The sequence below is a fragment of the Ctenopharyngodon idella genome, chromosome 23 (assembly GCF_019924925.1).
Source record: "Ctenopharyngodon idella isolate HZGC_01 chromosome 23, HZGC01, whole genome shotgun sequence".
Classification (NCBI taxonomy): Eukaryota; Metazoa; Chordata; class Actinopteri; order Cypriniformes; family Xenocyprididae; genus Ctenopharyngodon; species Ctenopharyngodon idella.
Window position 1 is genome coordinate 6,769,797 of NC_067242.1, and position 23,659 is coordinate 6,793,455.

At 33.3% G+C, this 23,659-nt stretch overlaps 1 protein-coding gene across 1 annotated transcript in view; it reads left to right on the forward strand.

Moving 5' to 3' along the window:
• gfod1 (glucose-fructose oxidoreductase domain containing 1) overlaps positions 1 to 23,295 on the forward strand; it is a 31,447-nt gene extending 8,152 nt beyond the window's left edge. The window contains 2 exon segments of the mRNA XM_051882049.1: positions 17,653 to 18,272; positions 18,274 to 23,295. Of these exon segments, the coding sequence (XP_051738009.1) occupies positions 17,653 to 18,272; positions 18,274 to 18,576 (923 nt within the window). The 3' untranslated portion in view covers positions 18,577 to 23,295.
• Positions 23,296 to 23,659: the final 364 nt, after the last annotated feature.

Genomic DNA, 23,659 nt, shown 5'->3' on the forward strand with positions numbered 1-23,659 from the left:
TTAGCAATCAAAACATGTCTAATTAATTGTAATCTTATGCAGTTTAACATCAATTTATTAAACGTTTAACAATAAGTAATTTTGAAATTCATTTATTTTTCCCTAATTTAATTTTTTCCATTTTAGTTTTTCTGTTGTTGAGTTAAAATAAATTTTAAAAGCATGTCTAATTAATTAAAATCAAGAAACTTTTACAATTTAACAACAATTTATTAAAAGTTTAACAGATTAAATTTTAGGACATTATGAAATTCTTTTTTATTTTTCCCAAATTCTGTTTTTTCCATTTGAATTTTTCTAGATGTTTTAATGGTTCAAATAAATTTGAACAATCAAAAAGCATGTCTAATTAATTAAAATCAATAACAACAATGTATTAAAAGTTTAAAAGTATTTTTTTAGGGCACTATGAAATACATTTTATTTTTCTCAAATTCTATTTTTTTTTTTTTTTTCTTTTTTTTTTTTCTGGTTTTCGTTGTAATGGTTCTAATAAATTTTAAAATCATGTCTAATTTAATTAAAATCATCTTACACAATTTACAACAATTTATTAAAAGTTGAACACATTAAAATTTAGAGCACTATATGAAATTAATACATTTTTCCCAAATTCTATTTTTTCCATTTAAATTTTTCTGGATTCCATTTTGATTTTTCTGGATTACATTTTAATGATTCAAATACATGTGAACAATCAAAAAGCATGTCTAATTAATTAAAATCAATAAACTTTTTTTTTTTTTTTTTTTTTTTATACAATTTCTTAAAAGTTTAATAAATTACTTTTTAGGGCCCTATGAAATTTATTTATTTTTTCCAAATTCCATTTTGTTTTAAATTTTCTGGATTCCGTTTTAATTAATTGAATAGCATGTCTAATCAAATGACTTCATAAAACTTTAGCAATTTAATAATTTATTAACATTTTTACAATAATTGAGCCCTATGACATTTTATTTTTTCAGAAAATCTGTATGTTTTTCTGGATTAATGTTTTAATACCAGTTTATTATCAAATGAAGGCATAAAACATGAAAAATGTCATACATTTTTTAAAATGTAATCAAATGAAAATGCGACAGTTCCCTTTATTTTTTTGCTGCACAAAAAAGGTTTACTGTTAAAATTTCGAACATCGAAGAGTTCATATTTAATAAGTACATTCTACTATACAATAGTAATATATTTCTGTCACAATTTCTTCAAGTTAAACCAAACTTTTATTTTGACATGTTGTTGTGAAGAGCTTTGAGTTTCTGTGTGTATTATGATACGATAAATCTCAAATTACTGAACACCTTAATGAGGCCTTTCAGTCCTTCACAGCAAGACCTCATGTGCGTATGGTCTATACGGTCAGCGAGTCCCCGGAGACTCCGGCGCGGCGGCCCCGTTCCCATGCTTCCGCTGAATACCGCCACTTGTTTCGGGAGTCCCCCGGCCCGCCACCTTAAGCCTTCTGGACCACCATTTACATGCTAATGTCTGCTGGGAGAGTGACTGCGAGAGAAACGCTCTCTGAGTCCTGTGAAATTCTCTTTGTTCGCTCAGATGAATCGCTCGGCGAGGCTCTTTCAGCCTGCTTTCTCTGAGCCCTGACAAGTGAGCATTCCTGAGCATATGTGTGGACGGACGAGACCGTCTGCGCGAGCCTCTCGCTCTTCATACGCTGTTTATCCGTCTCTATAAGCATGACTAAACTCACACTGATGTTCATTTCTCCACTGCAGTAGTGTTGACACGTCTGTGCTTAATGCGTTTGAGCTCGTGACACACAGTAAATAAAGTCTTTTTCGCCTTTTTTTGACGAGGTGAAGTGTGTTTATATTCTTACTTGATATCTCCATTGCCTGGCACTCGGAAGATGTTTTATAAGGGAACACAATGGTAATTCTACCTTAAACTTTGCAGATGTTTGATTGTTAGTAAAAATCGATTGTTTGTAGCAAATGCTGGACGATTATGATGTTATTTTACACTAGCATTTGTTTTTCAGGTGTTTGATCATCAACAGAAATATTTACATTCTTGTCTCTGGAAATGTTATCATGCAAAATAGGAACTTTGACTTTTATTTAGTTCAGACTGAATGTTAATCATGATCCACATGTCTGTCTGTGTCTCCATATTCACGTGAGGTCAAACTAAAACCATTGAAAACATTAATTCTTTAATTAAATTTTAGCAATCAGAAAGCATGTCTAATTACTTGAAATCCAAAAACATATAAAATTTAACAATAATTTTTAAAAAGTTTATCAGAAATTAATTTTTTTAGGGCACTTTGAATTTTTTTCCCCCCCAAATTCCATTTTTTTCCCCTTTTTTTTTTCTGGATTACATTTTAATGGCTCAAATAAATTACTTTTTTTTTTTTATATAAATTAAAAATCTGTTACATTAAAAAATTCTGTTACTTTAAATTAAATAAACATTAACTGAAATAAATTAAAATAAAATATATATATATTTTTTTAACTTTAATTTTATTTCAGCCAAGGCAACATTTCTCATTTTCATCTAGTTTAAAAAATAACTGAAACTAGTTTATAATGATATGTGTATATATATATATATATATATATATAAAACAAAATAAAATACCAAAACAAACAACAAAATTACAAAAACTTTAACTAGACTTATTGAAAACTTTTCATAATAAATTTGTATTTTGTATTTAATCATAAATAAACAGAACAGAATTTCACAGAATTTCTGAAAAAAACATTTCATAGGGCCCTAGTATTGTAAAAAAAAAAATTGAAATAAATTATTAAATTGTTACATTTTATGCATTCAATTGATTAGACATCTTTTTTTTGTTATTGAAATTTAATTAAACCATTAAAATAGAATCCAGAAAAATTAAGATGGAAAGCATGAAATTTGGGTTAAAATAAAATAAAATAAAATAAAATAAAATAATAACATTAAATTAAATTAATAAAAATGCCAAAAACATACAACACATATACTAAAACTTCAACTAAAATTAAATTGAAAACAGAAATTATAAAAAATAAAAATGAACTCAAACTATTAATAAAACTAACAGTGTCTCAGTGATGCTAACATAACACTGATGTTGACACAATAATCTAGTCAGTGTAAAAACACATAAATACATGGTAAAACAGTCTTTGTAAAGTCATTGAAAGCACAAGATGCCAGGTTCATGTGTAGAGAAGCCACGTGCACTCTCACTTCCTGTGGTTTGTGACTACATCCTGTCCTCAGAGCCTGGAGAAGGGTCTGCGTGTGGGTGGACTTCTGCTACCTTTACATGGTTAAAAGTTGCTCTACCATCCTGGTAACATGGTGTGATGTCACAGGAAATGAGAAACAGGAAGTGTTCAGGGGCAACGGCGGTAATGTGAAGTGCAGACTTTCAGGATGCTGTCATTGACTTAATAAGGCAAGAAGGTCAAACCACAATGTCTGATAACATCCTTCCTTTTCACTGCACTCCCTTTTATGGAAGTTAAGCAAAAATTGAAAAAGACTATTTTTATTTTATTTTATTTTATGAATTATGAATTTTAATTTAATTTAATGATTTTTTTTATTTTATTATATTATTATTTTTAATTTTTATGAATTATTTAATTTAATTTTATGATTTTTCATGAATTATTTAATTTAATTTAATTTTTTTTATGATTTTTAGTCATTTTATGACTAAATGTCCCTTTATGCCCCTCTTTCTTGCACTATAACAGCATGCAGCATGTATACTAGGCACAGTATATGAAGTTCCGCATGTAAATGAGGTCATGTGACAACAACATTGTTTCACATTCTATTTTTTAAATATTTAGAAAGTTTTGGAATGGAATACTAGCTTGATACTTACTAAATAACGCACAGTATTCAGTTAGTATCTAGTATTCCATTCCAAACAAAGCCAAACGTTCCAATACTACGCTACTTTGTGGTCACATGACCTCATTTACATGCATTTACATGTTCCAGGTTTTATTCAGCATCATCTCAGAAATAAATACTGATTCACATTGCAATTTTATGTAAAAGAGTGTCTATGTTTGCCAGCGAAACTAGTATGAGTAGCATAGTCTGAATGAGATATCACATTTGTACAAACTTTCCAGACATGTCTAAAATATACTGTCTGGTTTTGCACCAAATATAGTAAGACCTGGAAGAAAAACCTTCTGGTTGATTTAGCCAAAAGGCTCACTCCCGACAATTTCAGTGCTGAAGCGCTTTGCAATTAAGTTCAGTAATGAAGGTTTGACTCCTACAGTCTCAGCAGCTCCGAGAAAAGAGAAAGAAAACAATGAGAACAAAACCGAAATAGACCTGCCAATCAAATGACAACATACTCAGGCTGCCCGCAGTGACCTTTGACCTCCACATGCTAAAAAAAGTTTTTAGCATGTGATAAAGTGCCATTTCAGCTGAACTATGCAAACATTTGGCTTTGCATACGACGAAAACAGACGTGTTAGTCAAATGTACAGTGTGACAGATAAACTCTTTTGAAGAACTGATAACACTAGAAACACTAAAGCAATGTAATATTAAACTGGCTTTGTGTCTAGCGGTTAAATAATGTTTAAAGGTGTTATTTGAAAATGAAAATACCAAGCAAATGACTTATAATGCATATTCCAATTCCTCCAAAGTTACATGATAGATTTACGTGAAGAAATATAAGTTGTTAAAAGAGTAAAATTGAAGTTGTTATTCACTAAAAAGATTAGGCTCTCCTTTACATGTTCATACGAGTGAATCATTCAGTGAATCAATCAGTGAATCATACTTTTGAGTCAGATCCTGGTTAAACCAGTATGTCCCTGTTCGTTAAAAAAATAAAGAAAATAAAGACCAGCACATCCTTCAGAGCATGAGCTTGAGTAAATAATGACAGAATTTTCCTTTAATATACAGTATATAGTATCTTTACTATAATAACAAACATGCATTTCAGTGCACCATCACATGCATCTCGTATTTGACTCAGAATTGTTCGTTTGACTGACTGGATGTTTTTGGATTTAGAGTCACTTTAAATTTTCTGAAGAGCGGTGTTTGCTCATACTGAGTGTTTAATGACGTTGTTAGGCGGTTGTTAGGGTGTTCTGGGTGGTTGTTTACAGGCTGTTTAGTAAAACTGATGTTCTCATTTCTATAGTATTGTAGATATGCTCCTTTAGTGCAAATCTGTGGGATTTAAAGATGGTAAAAACCTTCTGGAAGTCTGAATATATTTACTATATAACACAGCCTTTTACCCTTTTGCTTAAAAACAATTACAGACATTACAATCAGACACTGGAGTGCTATTGTTGATTCGTGAATCAAAGAATAATGGAATGATACTTTTCCATGAATGTGCATGTCATAACGCATCTCCACAGGATCAGATAATCCAGATATTCATAGCTCTTGCAGTCCTTTAGTCTGCTGTGTCATCATCATATCAGGAAGAAATGAGATTAGGATTCCAGGGAGGAATTCAGGGCGGAGTCATCATGACTGATCCATTCATGAGCCGCGGGTTCTGTGCCTCATAAACACAAGATCCAACGTGCAGATCTTTCAGTGCGAACCATCAAATCACAGTTGACCCTGTTTACATTCCTGTGGCCGGTTGCATAAACTGCAAAAGTTAATCATCAAATATTTTTCTTCAAGACTGTTCAAAACTTTATGTTAGTTACATAAAAACATAGATTGGTCTAATTTGATACCGAAAGGTAAGACTGAGTACCTCTAACTAACTGCTAGTTTGTCAGATTACTTCTTAAGACACAATCTTAACATAATGTTTATGTTTATGCAGCTAACCCCTAGTGTTATTGTGAACAATTCATTTGTGCACATTATTCCAAATTATATATATATTTATATAATAATATATTTATTTTTACATAAATTGTTTGTGTATATTTATTTTTTATTTATTTATTTTTGTATCATAAATATCTATCGTACATTTTATATATATATATATATTTGCAAAAAAAATATTTATTTTATTTATTAAAATTGTTATCATTAATTATATATATTTTTATATATTTTTAATATTATTTTTTATAAAATGTATATAATTATTTTATTTATAAATATGTAGAATTATTATAAATTATAATATAATTCTAAATTATTATATATATGAAATATTTTAATGTTTTATATATTTATATCTATTTTAAATATATTTAAATATACAAAAATATATGTATATAATTATTTATATATATAATAATATATATATATATATAGCATTTATATTTTTTACTTTACTTATTTACTACATTTTTATTAAATATACGTGTGTATATATATATATATATATATATATATATATATATATATACATTTTTATTACACATATTTTTATTATTTATTTGCAAAACATTTTATTTTAATAACATTTTATTTATTAAAATTGTCATAAATTATAATCATTAATTATATAATTTTTTAGATTATTTTATATAAAATGTTTATAATTATTTTATTTATTAATTTGTAGAATTGTTATAAATTGTATTATAATTTGAAATTATTATATATATTAAATATATTTTTATATATTTTTTAAATATATATAAATATACAAGAAATATGTGTATAATTATATATATGTATATATAATTATACACATATATTCATATTTATATGTATTATATATATATATATATATATATATATATATGTGTGTGTGTGTGTGTGTGTGTCTATATATCTATATATCTATATATATGTTTAATTTTATATATTATATATATGTATTTTTTTTTACTAATAAAAATGCCAAAATGCACAACAAATATGATATATAATATATATACACACACACACACACACACACACACACACACACATACATACATATATGATTATTTATTTGTTTTATCTATATTTTATATTTGTGCAAAATAAACTAAACCAAACCAAACATGATGCACATTTGTCCGTTGGATTCCACAGACAGGACAGGGGTGACGGAGCGTGTCCTGAAAGGGAATGCCTCTCTCGGCTCTGAGCCTGGGGACCCTGCCTTCCCGCTTTATTAGCTTGAGGCGTTTGGCTTAGAAAATCACAATGACGAGGAATTCACCCAGACACAATAGAGCGAGGCGCACTACATCATGACGAGAGATGACGGAGTCAAATAACCGTCCACTGGGACGCAGCGATGCCATTATGTCCGCAGACGGACACTGTACACGTGCCAGCGACGTGTTCTTCAGTTATTATCTCCAGAACATGAGGCAACAACAAACATTTTCATTCCCGCTGAATGTCCTGTAATTGTTTCGACAGATTAATTAGAGATGGCTAATTGTGCGTCCGTGCATTTGCATGAAAAAGAAATACAAGGACGTCTAGAATAACAATACATTTATGTGTCACTCCAGTGATTTATGAATGCAATCTGCACGGCTCCTTTGTAAGTCTGGCTGATGTTTTATTGCAGTAAGCATGTCGATTTAATGCACTTTGTGTGTGGTTTAATAAGATGAAGGTGAGGCTGTGGTTAACTGGCCCATAGAGACTGAGAGGAGCATTCGGTGCACTTCGACTGCAGATCAATGTCTTTAGTTTTCCGTCTGCGGAGGAGAAAGAGGAGGCAGTTTATGACAGCACAGCAACAACAAACATCATGTTTTAGAAGGTATTATATCCTATTTTGCAATTATATGTGGTGTTGACTTGCTAGTTCACCGCTTTTTGTCTGCACTGAGACTACATATAGACGTGTAGATATACAAATTTGGAATAATTAGGATTTTAAAATCCCCATTTTGCTGCAAATCATCATATTAGAATGATTTCTGAAGGATCATGTGACACTGAAGAATGGAGTAAATTCAGCTTTGCATCACAGGAATAAAATCCATTTTAAAAGATATTCAAATAAAAAACAGTTATATTAAATTGTAATAATTTTTCACAATTTTACTGTATTTTTAATCAAGTAAATGTAGCCTTGGTGAGCAGAAGAGCTTTCAAAAACATTCCTAATAACTCCAAACCTTTGGGTTACTGACATTTCCAGCACAATAAGTTCAGCTTTTCTGTTAAATTTTGCTCTGCCAACAGAAAAACCTGTTTGAAAACAGTCATTATTTTTGCTGTTTCATTTGTCGACTCAAAAATGTCCCTCTTTTTAGCATCATGACTGTCCCAAGAAACAGTCTTCCAGTTGAGATCAAATTTAGAAAGGAACGTTGTTGTGTCGGGAGTTTGTACGGCTGGTTTGGTGTAAGACTCTGAATCCACAGAACAAACATTGCTGCAGTGTTGGAGACAGACTCATCCATCACAGCACATTCACATGCTAATGCTAATGTTGGCTTCAGTCAGCAGAAAACTCTTGTTTATCAGCGTGTGTTTGTGGCTCATCTATTCATCCAACTAACTGGCTGGAATGTCTTCTTTCTCTTTCTCACTGTGACTTGTGTCTTGTTTTCTGGTCAGTATTTATCGTGACTCAATAACACACAGTTAGAAACACTTGTACAACAGCCTTTGCAACACTTTAGTCCTGGACTATTACATTTATTAAATATTACTGGTGTAATATAATATACTACATATGTTTTAATAATATCTATTTTTATATTTATTTATTTATTTGTTGTGAATTTAATTTGGTTATTATAATAAATTATTCTAATATTATATATATATATATATATATATATATATATATATATATATATATATATATATTTATATATATATATATATATTAATAAATACAATTATTTTTTTGTATTATATATAATTATCATTTTATATATATATATATATATATATATATATATATATATGTATATATACATTTGTCACAATGTACATTTTTATCATTAATCATATATATATATAAATATATATATATATATATATATATATATATAATATTTATTTAATATTAATATACATACAATATATATATAGAGAGAGAGAGAGAGAATTTTATTTATTTAAATAAATTTATTTATATATTTATATATGTATATATTTATTATTTATATATATATATATATACACATATATAATTATCATTTCATATTTATTTATTTATATATATATATACGTCACATTTATTTAAAAAAAATACGTTTTTATCATTAATCATATATATATATATATATATTATACATATTTAATATTTATATACATACATATATATATATATATATATATATATAATATTAATATACATACAGTATATAGAGAGAGAATTTTATTTATTTAAATACAATTATTTATTTATTATATTTAATTACCATTTCATATATATTTTTATATTTGTCACATTTACTTTTAAAAATTAATACATTTTTATCATTAATCATATGAATAATTTATATTTAATATTAATATACATACAGTATATATAGAGAGAATAATATAATCATATAATCATTATAATCATTTCATATTATATCATATTTATATTATGTATATTTATATATTTTATTTACTATGCATTTATTTATTTGTCATACATTTATTTATTTATTATAAATAACACATTTTTATAAATAATAATTTTCATATATATTTTGGATTTTTATTATATATTTTTACAATTATATTTACACATTATATTTCCAACAAAACACAGCTTTTGCACATGTTTTGGACTTTTAATGTCATTAAACAGTTCTGAAACTGTTAATTCATGAATCAAAGACACGAATGCAGCAGCAGATGATCAGATGATGTTTCACAAGCTTTTTAAAAGCCAAAACAGCTCTTGATTCATCAGTCACATGATCACCTGAAACAACCAGCTCATTGTTTTGCTGCGATGAACCCACATGTACCAAACTGTAAAATTCTTAGTTCCTGTATGTGACGGGTCCGACACTCTTCATGAGACAGGACAGCGGGACGCAGCAGTGTTTGTTTGGTGAAAAGTGCAGCTGAGAGCGTCAGATGGCAAGTCATTTTATGCAACTTCCTGGTTTTCTGTCCTTGGCGGATGGAAGTAGATGGAGAGCATGTTCACAATAGCATAATAGCACACTGATGAAGGCTATTCCTTCAATGCAGTGGAAGCTGGTTTGGATAAAAGCATCTGCCAAGTGCATAAATGGAAATATTTCTGCATATAAAGCGGGTTGTGTGCCATTCAGAACTGAATTGAGAAGCCTTTTAAATTGTGATTCAGTTCCTGAATTTGAATTGATGTGGCAAACAGGATGCAGATTTGCAATTTGAATTTAAATGTAATGAAGTAAAATTCAAACTAATTCAAATACATGCACATTTAAGGAAACAAAGTTTGATAAGATAAACTTTTAAACTAAATGCCTATAGGCCTGGCCTTTAGTAAATCATGTTGTTTGTTTTACCACTATTTGGATTGTGAAGCAAGAGTAACCAGTTTTATTTCCAGGTTGTAATTTCCCTGTGCTACACTGTAAAAACATATTTTTCAGAGTTGTAAATAAGATTATTGGAGTTTGTTTTATTCTAGAAAATACCATTTCAGTCTTTCTACTTCAACTTGCTGTTTCTTTTGTAAGTATTTGAAAATTTACTAGCTATTTCTGAGTGAAATGTGTTTTCAGTGTATACTGAGATGTTATTCAGATATGACACACAACAAGTGACAGTATTTGCAGTATACAGTACCTTACTGTTCAACATGAAGCGCAGTTTGCAACCCATTTTACTATGTGTTTCTGATTAAGGATGTTCGAAATGTAGGATTTGCCTTGGTTTTTATTGATCAGGTCCTGATGTGATGATGTCCACATGGACTCAGAAGGGAATGTGAGTTTGCAGTTATTGTGGTTTTTGATTTCATGTTGACTATAAAAACAGACCAGAGCACAAACACGTATTCTTGCATCTGTATGACGATAATCAGTATTTTCTCTTTGCTGTTTAAGATGTATCAGTGTTTGTGAGCACTCGTGAGTGAACGTTAGAGGATGTTGTGTGTGTGTGTGTGTGTGTGTGTGTGTGTGTGTTCTGGCCTAGACTCTCACAGGATTTGTAATTCAACACCTGAAATGGCCTCTGGCTCTCCGTCAGAAGTCTTTCTCTGTGCTGCAGTCGTGATTTGATGCTCTTACAGTCGGAGTGTGTTTATGTTCTCAGTCTCATCCACGTCTGTATCTTAAAGATCGTGTCAGTCTGTCACAGGTGAACACACGACATATCAAACCTATTGTGAGGCATTAATAAACGGGACACGCGTGTGTGTTATAGATGTGGCGTCCTGTCTCTCTGCTGTTATGAGTAATGAACTAGAGATCAGTTTGTATTAGATTTGGCCTCTATCTATCTATCTATCGTTCTATCTATCGTTCTATCTATCTATCTATCTATCTATCTATCTATCTATCTATCTATCTATCGTTCTATCTATCGTTCTATCGATCTATTGTTCTATCATTCTTACTATCTATCTATCTATCATCTATCTATCTATCTATCGTTCTATCGTTCTATCGTTCTATCGTTCTTACTATCTATCTATTGTTCTATCATTCTTACTATCTATCTATCATTCTATTGTTCTATCATTCTAACTATTGTTCTATCATTCTTACTATCTATATATCGTTCTAACTATCTATCTATTGTTCTATCTATCTATCTATCTGTCTATCTATCTATCATTCTATCTATCGTTCTATCTATCATTCTTATCTACGTCATTCTATCTATCTATCTATCTATCTATCTATCTACTATCTACGTTCATTCTATCGTTCATTCTATCTATCGTTCTTACTATCTATCTATCTATCTATCTATCTATCTATCTGTCTGTCTATCTATCTATCAATCATCTATCTATCGTTCTATCGTTCGTTCTGTCTATCGTTCTTACTATCTATCTATCTATCTATATATCTATCATTCTATTGTTCATTCTATCTATCTATCTATCTGTCTGTCTGTCTGTCTGTCTATCGTTCGTTCGTTCTATCTATTGTTCTATAGTTCTGTCTTTCTATCGTTATTACTATCTATTGTTCTATCTATCTATCTATCTATCTATCTATCTATCTATCTATCATTCTATCGTTCATTTATCTATCGTTCTTACTATCTATCTATCTATCTACCTATGTATCGTTCTTACTATCTACTCTATTGTTCTATCGTTCTATCTATCTATCTATATATCGTTCTATCGTTCTTATTATCTATCGTTCTATCTATCGTTCTTACTATCTATTTATCTATCATTCTATCGTTCTTTCTATCTATCTATCTATCTATCTATTGTTCTATCGTTCTATCTATCTATATATCGTTCTATCGTTCTTACTATCTATCGTTCTATCTGTCTATCTATATATCTATCAGTTGGGAAGTTTGATTCATTTCTGTGAATCAGTTCGAACTGTCTGTTTCAGTGAATCAAATCTCTGATTCAGTGATATATTTGTGTCATATATTTATGATATATCATCATTAAGAAATGTTATTGAAGAAATTAGTGTGGCATTTTACATGTTAAATATGTTTATTTTGTGAAAAACAGTGAGAAAACAGTGTGCCTTAATTTACATCAGTAAATTATTATTTATTATTTATATATTATTATTCTATTTATTCATGTTTTTAACTAGCTTTTATTTTTATATTTTTCTTTTTAATTTTAGTTTAGTAATTTTATTATGTGCTTTTGTCATTTTTTTATTAGTTTTATTCTATTTAGCTCTATTTTTATTTCAATTTTAGTTTTAATAATTTTAGCACTTTATTAAATTCTTATTTATTTCCGTCATGGCAACATTTCTAAAAAATGTTTTACATTTTTCATCTAATGTTTAGATTTTATTTCAATTAACAAAAACATTTAGATACATTTGGAGGGTATAAACACATGAATTATCAATGGATGTAATATTTAGTAATAGGTGAATATGTCTGCGTGTGTTTGTCATGTCTGTGTCTGTGTTCACGGACCGAGACTGTATTTGAATATTGTGTGCTGGAGCGTCGAGCCTCTCGCTGTGATTGATGTGAGTGTGAGGTCACTCGGATCTCTGCCATAAAGATGCAGCTGTATCCTATCACACACTCACACACACTCTCTCACACACACACACATATTATCTCTCCATTCATCGCTTCAGACGGAGTGGAAACGTGAGATCAGGCCGTTGGAGGAATCTGTTTCCAGCACACATAGCCAGACCTGTTTTACTCGCTTGCTTCTCTGAGTTTGGATGTTTTTTAGACCCTGAGGTAATGGGTCAGATGTGTGTGTGTGTTTGTGTTTGGACCAGTGAAACTGTTGATAAGGCAAGTAAACCGGGCCAGCAGAAAATCTCTTTATTGTTGAACCCTGAACTAAATACAGCGTACAGAATAGATTTGATACAGTAAACCTGAACATACTGTTGGAAAATATGAATCCTTTGACATTCATAACCCATTTTACTTTCATATTGTGTCATATTTCAGAGTGAAAGAGAATATTCAAGGAGTACGAAATGACGTCAGCCAAAACGGAAGCAATCTGATGAAACATTTTGAAGACAGACTTTTGTTTTCCTTGACAACAATGTGCGCTGATGAATTATTCACAGCGAGACCAGGAACATGCATTTAAGACAGTAAACCGGGTCAATTGTGACTCTAAACCTGAACAAATCGTCTGTCTCTGGGGGTTTTTGTGTGTACAGATAAAAATAAAGCCAACCGCTCCACTCATCTTCTCACCTCTCGGTTTGTGTCTGCTCTTAATTGCTGTCGGACATCAGTTCCTCTCTCTGTGCTTCCCGTAGCGGCTGCTTTGAGTTTCATCATTAGTTGTTGTGTAGTGCAGTTTTTTGCTTCACCTTTTAACATCTCTCTCTCTCTCTCAGTGAGAAATCTCCATTAGGATGATGGAAGTGTAATTATCTCCTCTCCTCTGCTCTCTAACGCACCAATTAAACTCAGCGCCTGGAAAAGAGCGTTTATGAACTCAACAATGAGGCAAAGCAGCTTCAACACATCCAAAAAATTACAAAGATCTTGCCTTTCGATTTATTTTCTTAGTTATTCAGAAATTAATAGTTGATCTGTACATTACTAAAGCACATCCACTAACTAGAATATTGAAAATAATGCAGCTGGAATAATTATAAGAGATTTTATTCTTACCAGTCAAAATTTGATGCCATATTCAATGTGAAGCAAATATATTATACTGTTTTAGAGTCATGTCTGAATTTCTCATCATTTCTGGAGGTTTTTTATTGACTGCACTGCAAAAAATATCTTCTTAGTATGTTTTTAATTAGTCTTTTTTGACTTGTTTTCCAGTTAAATCATTAAAACAAGACAATTTTACTTGAGAAGCAACACTGCGTAAGATTTGTTTTCATCGATGGTCTTGTATTTTGTCTTGCTGCACTGGCAGATCTTTTCATGTTTTAAGTGTAAAGTTAAAAATTAGTGCAAAATCTGCCTGTGCAGCAAGAACAAATACACTTCAACACAATCTATGAGTCTTAAAGGGGTGGTTGATAATGATTTCACTTTTTTAACTTTAGTTTGTGTGTAATGTTGCTGTTTGAGCATAAACAACATCTGCAAAGTTACGACACTCAAAGTTCAATGCAAAGGGAGATATTTTCTTTTAGAGAATTCGCTGTTTAAGAACTACAACAAACGGCTGGTAGGAACTACAACGAGCTTCTTCCCAGGTTGGTGACATCACTAACCCTAAAATTTACATAAACCCCGCCCCTGAGAACACACAACAAAGGGGTGAAGCCATGTTGGGCTGCTTTAGAGAAGAGGAAGAGTTGTTGTAGTAGAGTGTTGTTGATGCTGTCATTTTATGCCGGACTGCTTCACAAACGAGGGTCAATTCAACGAAAAAAGATTAACATGACGGCACATGCTAGTGGATGAGTTGAATCAACTCCACAGCAACTACATAAATTCATCCACTAACCATTCAGAAACATCTAAAAGTTGTAACTTCTTCCTGAGTCTCTCCATCAGTGTCGACTCCGGTTTGAACAATGTAAGGCTGAACACCGTTACTGACAATCCTCATTTTGGCTGCGTGAGATTCTCCAGCTTTGTTGTTGTTGAGCGACCGAAGCGTGAGCTGTTAAAGCTCCGCCCTCTTCTGGAAAGTGGAGCTCATTTGCATTTAAAGGGACACACACAAAAACGGCGTGTTTTTGCTCACACCCAAATAGGGGCAAATTTGACAAGCTATAATAAATGATCTGTGGGGGATTTTGAGCTGAAACTTCACAGACACATTCTGGAGACACCAGAGACTTATATTACATCTTGTACAAGGGGCTTTAGAGGTCCCCTTTAACATCTTAAACAGTGTTGCTTCTCACGTAAATTGTTAGATATTTTAACTTGCAAACAAGACATTTATTAAGAATAGGCTTTTTATCCTTCATGTTTTCATTTGGGTCTAATTAAATTGGCATCAAAGGTGCATAAAATGATAATACACACACACGCACACGAGTACAAGAACATTTTTACACAAATATTGAGGTGTTATTCTATTAAAACATTACACTCTTAAAATTAAAGGTTCTAAAACAGGGTTTTCACAGCGAAGCCATAGAAGAACCATTTCCATGGATGTTTAAAGTTCTTCATGGAGCCATCGATGCCAATGAGGAACCTTTATAGTGTCGTTTTGATGAAGCTGTGACTGTAGAAACAGAGATGCTGATGTGTGTCAGTTCAGAGCTTTGAAGTCTCAGTCTCTGTATTATTCATGACTGAAGAATCAACCACAATCCCACAGATTTTCTCCTCCTTCACAATCCATAAACGAGACCATTCGTCATCATTTTTAGATTTTTGAAGCTTTTAGATATATAAGATATTAAAATACTGTATACAGCTTTTATTTTCACCAGTGTCTCTTTTGATTTTCAGATGGTTTGTGTCATGTCGCACAGCTCTAATCTGCTAAATGCAACTGTAACGCATGAAACATTATAAACATCGTGATTTTCCGTAAAGCTGCTTTGAAACGATGTGTGTTATGAAAAGTGCTATAATAAATAAATTTGGCTTGTCGATGTGAACTAGATGTTTGGGTGTTTTGAGTGGTTGCCAGGGCAATGCTATGTGGTTGCTAGGGTATTCTGGTTGGTTGCTGGGTTTCTAAGCTAGAAGATGCATAATTGTGTGTTGAGAGGATAATGACATAGGATGCAGTGTTTGTGTGCGTGTGTTGTGCAGGTACAATGTGGATTAATGCTGGTCTGATCCCTAGAGAGGAAGGAATTGCAAAGCCTTAGTATCCTCACACTAATGATCTCTCTCTCTCTCTCTCTCTCTCTCTCTCTCTCTCTCTCTCTCTCTCTCTCTCTCTCTCTCTCTCTCTCTCTTATGTACCAGAACTGAGTCAGGTTGGAGGGGAGGGGCTAAAAAATTAAGAGGGACTGATGACATCATCTGAAAGGGAAAGACGTTTCAGAGGCAGAGCAAGTTATTTTTTTAATGGAAGATCATGAAGACACTATTTTTTTTTCATCTGAGGAATATCATAGCCCAGGAGCGTATATTGAGCAAGTAAAAAGCCGTTTTTTATTTCATGTTCACTGAATCGTGTCTGCTGTTGAACCAACATAGATTTATTTTCTCTTCTCACACACTGGATGTCTAGAAATGGGTCAGTGGATTAATTTTCTGACTCGGGTCCTGCCGTTGGGAGCTAATGTGAGATTAGCCTGCTAGCTTATTGTGCAGTAAGTCTCAGGAAAATGTCATTCATCAGATGGGACTCTACAGGAGCGACGACGGTACGCAGCGATTCACTGTTTCACTGGACTAGTAACGTCTCTGAACTGGACACCTGATGCTCTCATTTATCTCAGCTTTAAGAATATGCATTTTTATTAGTTAATATTATATCATAGTCTGTCTGTATACTTGATTCTGATTGACTAGAATGCATGCATTTGAATTACTGTTTGAAAAAAAAAAATCACAACTCTTTTCAACTGATAAGAATCAGAAATGTTTCTTCATCAGCAAATCATCATATTAGAATGATTTCTGAAGGATCATGTGACACTGAAGACTGGAGTAATGATGCTGAAAATTCAGATTTGATCACAGGAATAAATTACACTTTACAATATATTCAAATAGAAAGCAGCTATTTTAAATTGTAATAATATTTCAATTTTTTACTGTATTTTTGATAAATGAAATGCAGCCTTCGTGAGCAGAAGAGACTTTTTGTATTAATTTTGATCTATTTGTATTCATTATTAACTGTAGTTAATAAAAGTTGTATTTTTTTATTAATATAGTAGACACGTAGTATGATCCAAATACACAAACCTCTCTCATTGTTTTGAAACCAGCATCACATTAAATTATATATTTGGGAATCTGCTGCCATCTGCTGGTATGTAGAGGTACTGAAATGAAAGGAAACATGTAATTAGAGCTGTTTATTAATGTGATTGTTCCACAAAAAAAATCATCTCTTTTCATCTATACTGAAAAAAATTACTTTGAAACTATTTTAACTCAGAAATTGCTAGTAAATGATTATAAAGAAATGACAACACTGAATTAAACATGAAATTTTGAAGCAGAAAGACAGAAATTGTTTTTTACTCCAATTTATTTTAGGTGAGTTTGTTTTGTTATCATCTACACATCTAACACTCTCATTTCCTTTTCTAGGTATTGGAAAAAATGTAATATGTGACCGGACGGCGACTCCGCTGGACGCCTTCCGCATGATGTCTGCAGCCCAGTACTACCCGAAGCTGCTCAGCATCATGGGTAACGTGCTGCGTTTCCTCCCAGCCTTCGTCCGCATGAAGGAGCTGCTGGAGGAGGGTTACGCCGGCGAACTCCTGGTCTGCGAGGCGCAGGTTCACGGCGGCAGCCTCCTCGGGAAGAAGTACAACTGGAGCTGCGACGACCTGATGGGTGGCGGCGGACTGCATTCGGTGGGCAGTTACATCATCGATTTACTCACTTTTCTGACCGGCCGGCGGGCGGCGAAGGTGCACGGCTTCCTCAAGACCTTCGTCAAGCAGACCGACCACATCCGAGGAATCCGTCAGATCACCAGCGACGACTTTTGCACCTTCCAGATGGTGCTAGAAGGAGGCACTTGCTGCACGGTTACACTCAACTTTAACGTCCCCGGCGAGTTTCGACAGGAGGTTGTGGTCGTGGGAACGGCTGGAAGGTTGAGGGTTTGCGGGACGGACCTGTATGGGCAGAAGAACGATGGCGAATGCGGTCAGGAGCTTCTTCTCAAGGACAAAACCCAGGTAGGGGACGCGTCCCTCCCCTGACAAGGCTTTCCGGGACATCCCGTCTCCCTACCTCACCGGCACCATCTGCATGGTTCAAGCCGTACGGCAGGCGTTTCAGGACCAAGACGACCGGCGCACTTGGGACGGACGGCCGCTCACGATGGCCGCGACTTTTGAGGACTGTTTGTACGCTCTTTGCGTCGTAGACACGATCAAGAAATCGAATCAGTGTGGAGAGTGGCAGAACATCGTCGTGATGACGGAAGAACCGGAGGTCAGTCCTGCGTACCTGATCAGCGAGGCCATGCGACGCAGCCGGATGTCACTGTACTGCTAACGCGGCTCATGCATGGACGCAACTGGAAATGGATTATAGTCCCAAACATCATCTCTTGCTGGAGTTACGAGTTAAGGCGCTGTTCACAGCAAGACGAATGTTTGATGCGAAAATTCGGTGTAGCTGTTAATGCGACTGTTCAGACCAATGCAATGTTTTTTTTCAGAGAGGTTTGGTAATCTCTTTTCCATGGCATATGCTTTTAGCTCTTTCCTCGCAAAAACCCAGAATTTTCTGTTATTTAACATTACCTGAGACTATCATTGCCATTCTTTGTGTTGACAAAGACGTCATCGTAGAAATAAACCGTTTCTAAAATAGATTCATCACGTGTCGCCGTCGCGGCTCGTTATATATATATATATTGCATGTTCAGATATTCATACAGCAAGATATTCTGGGGGCCATGAAATTTTTGTGAAAATTAGCAAAAATGCTGGCGGGGAAAGAGTTAAAGATTTGAGATGAAAATGCATGATTTTTGTGCTAAAACATGAATGTGTTCAATTCTAAAAAGTACGAGCCTGTTCACAGCGAGATTAATATTTGGCGCAAAAATGTGATGCAATAAACGAGCAAACATTTGCTTGCCATCGCACTGCGAAGAAAAATATTTCTGCTTTTCTAAAAGTGCCACCTACTGTCATTGAGTGAATCTGCATTTCATTCAGCACTGGTCTGAACAGACAAATTGCACGCGAAAATCATTTGTGCCGAACACTCGTGTTGTTGTGAACAGGCCTTTAGAGAGGCTGGATTCTGGGAATACCGGGATACTTCACCTTAAGGACGTGCAACTGGAGGAAACATTGTGCCTCCTGAGTTGAACTTTCAGCTGACGGGCTTGACTTGTGTTCAAACATCGGCTGCTGGGACTTTTGGTGTCCAAACGCTGGTCAAGTATGCAATAAAAATCTGCTGTCGGAAGAAAAACAAACAATGCCACGCTTCGCTGAAACACCTTTGTTCCTGCGACGTGTTTGTAGTTCGAGGATAGCGCAAAAAAACAAACATGCTCTTTTGCTTTTCAGTCTGACTTCTGTTTGAAGGTCCCGATTGTTTATTCGTACAAGTGCAACCCAGACAAGGTCATCTGGCATCTGTCGGCATGTGTTTGCATGCTAGTGTGAGTGTGTTTAATGTGCACATGGACTCCAGTGGTAAAAACAATGACTGCAAATGCATGAAATCTCCACTAACACCGTAAACTACAGGATTTGCTGTGTATTATGAGCTCTGGACAAAACACAAAGAATGTCAGATGTTTCAGACGTGTATATTTATAATCCCAATGTTTGTGTGGTATCTTGATCATTATTGCTGTAAGTCTGAAAGATTTTGAATTGTAAACCAGTTTTAGTCAGGTCTGAACAGGCGTTTTAGGAGGGCGTCACATCCACCATCAGTGCTTCTCAGCTGGTTTTTGCTTTAGGATCCAGATTTTATATTAGAAATCATGTGGTGACCCGAAAATAAACAAAAATCAATTAAATGCTGAGATAATATTATAAACTAACAGTCAAAATGGTTTAAAATGGTTTCTTCTGCTCACCAAGGCTGCATTTATTTGATCAAAAATACAGCAAAATCAGTAATATTCTGAAATATTATTACAATTTAAAATAACCATTTTCTACTTTAAAATATTTTTAAACATCATTTATTCCTGTGATGCAAAGCTGAATTTTCAGCATCATTACTCCAGTCTTCAGTGTCACATGACCCTTCAGAAACCATTCTAAACTGCTCTAAACTTGTAATGTTAAGAATATTAATAAATTAATATTATCATGAACTGTTTAGACTCAAATATATGCAAAGCTAAATAGGAAAACATTTTTGCATAAATAATATCAGAAATGTACACATCTGGGTCGCATTTCCTTATTTTCAGTCTAATTTGATACTTTTCTACCAAATGACAGATGAATTTGTGCTGAAATATTGTAAAGTTTGATTGGACGAATGACAAAATGACGCATTTCTCCTTCCTTTTAAAAGTTAGGCCCATTTGACTGTTGTTTTTATTTGTTATTTTCCGCTCTTCAGACCAAATTTTCGATTTTACCCGCAGTTGAGAACAGCTGCTTTAGACTGTTGCTGAACGTTGCACTTCCTTGAGGGTTAGTTAATGCATAGTCATTTTTTTAAGCCTGAAAAATATAAACCAAAATATCTTTCAGACATGCTAAAGGTGCTAGAGATCTTTCGCTCTAAAGATACGATGCCTGTATTGGTCAATTTTAATAATGCATCTCTAGTTTAAGGTTTCTAGTTTGATGCAGTTGTAAACTTTGCAGGCTGGAGATGCTGATAAAACTGTTATAAAAAGGTAGGAAATGATGATTAACATACAGAAAAGGTTTTATTTAGTCCGTTCACTATATAAGGCTTGGATGCATGCGCTGTAGACGTGCGTCGGCTGTCGTCCATCACTGTGCAGCTGCTCACTGTGTCATCTTCCTGATGAAAGACTGTAGAGTCGAATCGTACGTGGCTGTATTTAATGTGTATTGACCTGCTGTACATTACTGGAAAAACATGCTCTGTGTAGTTTATGAATGGTATTTATTTTTTATCCTGAGTGTTTCATATTAAATCTGGAAGTGTATTAATTGTGATACCGGAAATAGAGGCCTTTGCTTATGCATTTCTACAGTGTGATGTCAACGTTTAAGAGTCCCAAACAAAACCTGTCCTGGTTTCTCTCAGAAATGTGATTAGTCTCTCTACTAAACACCGAACACTTGATCAAGGTAATGGAAATGTCTCTTCAAGGAAAAATCATCTCTGTAGGACAGGAGAATGTTTAATATCATCCTCTCTCAGGCCGCTTTCACAGCTAACACAAAAGCAACATGTCAATAAAGCTATTAAATTGACTGCTAAACTTAATAAGAGGCATAAAATATAGAATAATCATTTTAAGTGAACCACTGAAAAATATTGATTATCATGAAACTTAATTTACATGAGGAGGTAGATCACATTTACATAACCAGAAGCCAAAGAAACTGAATCATTTGGATTTGGTTGAATAAATAAGGTGTGATCAACATCAAAGCCGCACATGGATCCATTTTGTCATTCTGAATGTCGCCGTGGACACAGATAATTCACAGTCTGAGGAGGTTAAAAGCTTTCAAGGGTTGTCATCTCGTAATTATGGTTATTATGACATGAAATGAATGCAGCATAAGCTACACTGTATGGAAGCCAATTTCCACCACACAAGAAAAAAAAAATGTTTTAGGAATTATGAAATATCAAAATTGACACAAGTCAAATTACAACAAAAAGTCAAAATTATGAGATACTAAGCCATAATTATTAAACAAAAAATTTAAATTGAAAGTCAAAGTGATGACATAAAATGTCATGATTATGACGAAAGTAAAAAAAAATTAATAAAATAATGACTTTTTTAATATAAATATGACATAAACATAATTGACTTGTCATCATTTTGACCATCATATAAATTACATTTTATGAAATTGACAAAAAGTCATAATTATAATTCTTTTTTGTTATCATTTTAACTTGCCATATTTGTGACTTTGCCAGTTTCAACTTTATCTGATTATTGACTTTTTGTCATAATTAAGTTTTTTTCTTTTAATTTAGACTTAGAATGTCACATAACTTTGAGTCATAATTTCAACTTTTTGGTCCAGTTTCAGAGACAGCGCTTAGCCTAAACCAGGATTAGGCCTTAGTTCAATTAGGACATTTAAGTAGCTTTTATAAACGTACCCTGGAAAAACTCATTACTGGTGTGCATCTTGAGACAAAACAATGGCTCTGACATATGTTAAGATATGTCAGTGCAAGTTACTTTCAGTTCAAACAGCTCAAACATGCATTTTAGTCCAGGACTAGCTTAAGCCTTGTCTGTGAAACCGGGGGATTATGTCATAATTGCGACTTTTAATCTCATATTTATGACTTAGTATGTCATAATTTTGAATTTTATGTGATCATTATGATTTCTTAGACCTCTAGAGATGATTTTTCTAAGAACGATGTGAGACATTAAGGCTGCAATAAAAAAGGGCTTGATTTTTATTCATTTTAAAAGACTTTCTCCATCATCTATGAGACTTGTCTTAATGGAATGATCTGGGATCAGTAAAAGCTCTGTCGCCAGCATTTGCTAAATACTGTATAAATATCTTGTTTTGCTCACAGATGAAAGTCTGACAGGTTTAGAACAACATTGGGGTCAGAAAATGATGACAGAATATTCGTTTTTGGGCGAACTATTCCTTTAAGTTGAATGAAATGACTTTAGACGAAGGTTAAAAACTTGTATTGAACCCAGAAGATTCCTTAGATATTCTCATTGCATCACTGACGGCGATAAAAATCTGTGTGATTCTCCGAGACTCATTTTTCAGTGTTACTTCAGTGAGTCTCAGTGATGTTGAGAATGAAAACGCTGATGTAATGTCAGTCTGCAGACGTGAGAGGAACGTTTGGTCATCATCAGAACTGTTTATTCCACGGACAAACTGGAGTCGAATGTGATTACTTCATCTGCAAACATGAACTTTTGAAAAAAAACATGTTACAACTGGAAACGTTTCAATGTAAGATATGGCTTGTTCTCTGTGTATGTGAATATCTACTGTATCCTCGTCCTGCTGGGCAGCATGTGCAAACACACGGTGTGTGTGAGTGATGGAGACTGATTAAAGAAGGGATTCAGCAGTAAAATGGTGCTCTGGGTCTGTTATTTTCTGTTCACATGCATTTAGTGCACATTGACCATCAGTTTTGAAGTGTGTCCTGTTTCATCCCCTGCTAATCTTGAATGGTTTCTTCTGTTTGTGCTGCTACATGAAGTCTACAGGTCAAAAGTCATTTACAATCTCCAAAGCTGTTGCAATATTGCTCAACAAATTTAATAATCAGCATATTCTGACATGCAAATTCTGCTCTTCTGGAGTTAAGTGATTTTCAACAGTAACCAACAGCAATGTCCTTGAACAGCAAAATGTAGAAAGACTTTTGCGAATGTAAGCAATGATATACTGTGTATGTGTGTGTGTGTATATATATATACAGGTGCTGGTCATAT